General features: G+C 47.6%; 1 protein-coding gene across 1 annotated transcript; it reads right to left on the bottom strand.

Moving 5' to 3' along the window:
- Nucleotides 1-781: 781 nt before the first annotated feature.
- Nucleotides 782-1,569, bottom strand: LOC6544202 (NADH dehydrogenase [ubiquinone] 1 alpha subcomplex subunit 7). The gene has a single exon (XM_001973708.3). It carries the CDS (start codon nucleotides 1,502-1,504, stop codon nucleotides 1,067-1,069), a length of 438 nt encoding a protein of 145 aa, XP_001973744.1. The 5' UTR covers nucleotides 1,505-1,569; the 3' UTR covers nucleotides 782-1,066.

The following is a 1,569-nucleotide window of genomic DNA, read 5'->3' as shown; positions in this document are numbered from 1 at the left end:
CCCCAAGTGGTTGACATCTTGGAGATGCGGGTTGAAAGGGTGCAGAAGTGTTTGCTTGTGGGCATCGGATTTTTTGAATATTTGTTTATTTTTATATATTTGAGACGTCCAGCAGAATTCATTTTTGCCAGCCGATTGCGGATTGCCGATTGCCGATTGCGGAAACGCAGGCTCCAAGCTGCCGCAGTTGCTGGAACAACCTTATGGATAAATTAGACGGGTAAATCAGGCCGTGTTTCGCCATTCATATGAGGCAATAACAACCAGCTCCAAAAGAAAGCGGCATTACAGAGTGCCATTCACTGTATCAAATCTCATATTTCGCAACTGCTTGCGGATGAAGAGCAGCCCGGCAACATGTTGACTTGACAGTCTGAAGTTTCCCGGCAATTGACACCCTTTTCAGTGGAACAGGCAACCCTCCAGTCAATCTGGGTCTTCTCTTTATAAGGGTAATTCCAATAAATCGAGGGGCGCCACCCTTAGCGCGCAGAATATTACTTTTTTGCATAACACACAAAACTTGATTACATTTTCGCTGCTGTTTGAATAATGGCAGTAGCTTTTGGGGAGGAGTGGGCGATGTGCGCCAAAATCAAACTTCAATCAATAAATCGATGGGCGAAAGTCATCAGCATAAATTGTGAAGCCCAGACAATTAACAATCGACCTGCAATCATCATTAACAATGGCCCATAATCCACTCAACGTCGGGCAAATTGCCTCGTTTTAAATTGTAAATATAAATTGTGATAGCATTAAACGTTATTAAGCATGCAAATTTATTGTTGTGGCCTGTAACAAACCCTTTGGACCTCGATTTGCGCCTTCCCAGCTCGTTGCTTCGATAATTGTGTGTGCTTAATTAAATTTTCATGCAGGTGCCATAAATGATTTTCACCCTGGACGTCTAATTAGATTTACATTTTTACGACCGCCTGCATAGGCTCCACTGCGAATCAGTTTAATTGTCCTGCTTAATATCGTAAATACTTGCAAAGTGCATTTTCAATGGAACAAGCAATTGGCTGAACACCAAAGGGTTTGTCAATAAGTATTGGTTAGGTTAATGTGGCCCCTCCCATGAATGCACCTTTCCAGGAGTCGGGAGCGTCTTCGCGCCGGTATCCCCCTCGTCGCATTCCTTCGTACCAGTGTCCTTGGATTCGCCAGGTGGGACGGAGATTTCATCTTTTGGAGCATCTCCAGATTTGGCCTGATTCTTTTTGGCTGCTTCCTCGGCCTTCGCCTTGGCGGCCAGCATCTCCTTGTGCTCCTGCACCACGTCGACAAAGGGCTTCACCAAGCCTCGAGGATCCCTGGTGTAGTAGTAGTTGGCGAACAGACTCTGGATGGGACCCCTAGGGATATTCGGGGGCGGCTGGGTGCTCGGGGAGATCGTGTCCGCGAAGCGATGGGCCGTCTTGTGGGTGCGGCCCAGTAGGAAGTTGCGCACCCGGCTCAGAAATCCGGCTACGTCGCGATGCTCGGGCTTTGGAGGCATCTCCGCCTTGATTGTGGCCTGGCCTAGAAGTGGGAATTTCGACACGACGCCTATGTGACTTCAAA

Source organism: Drosophila erecta, unplaced genomic scaffold (genome assembly GCF_003286155.1).
Source record: "Drosophila erecta strain 14021-0224.00,06,07 unplaced genomic scaffold, DereRS2 tig00000021-arrow-pilon, whole genome shotgun sequence".
Taxonomy (NCBI): domain Eukaryota; kingdom Metazoa; phylum Arthropoda; class Insecta; order Diptera; family Drosophilidae; genus Drosophila; species Drosophila erecta.
Note: the sequence above shows the minus strand (reverse complement) of the source record. Positions and strands in the feature narration are given on the sequence as shown.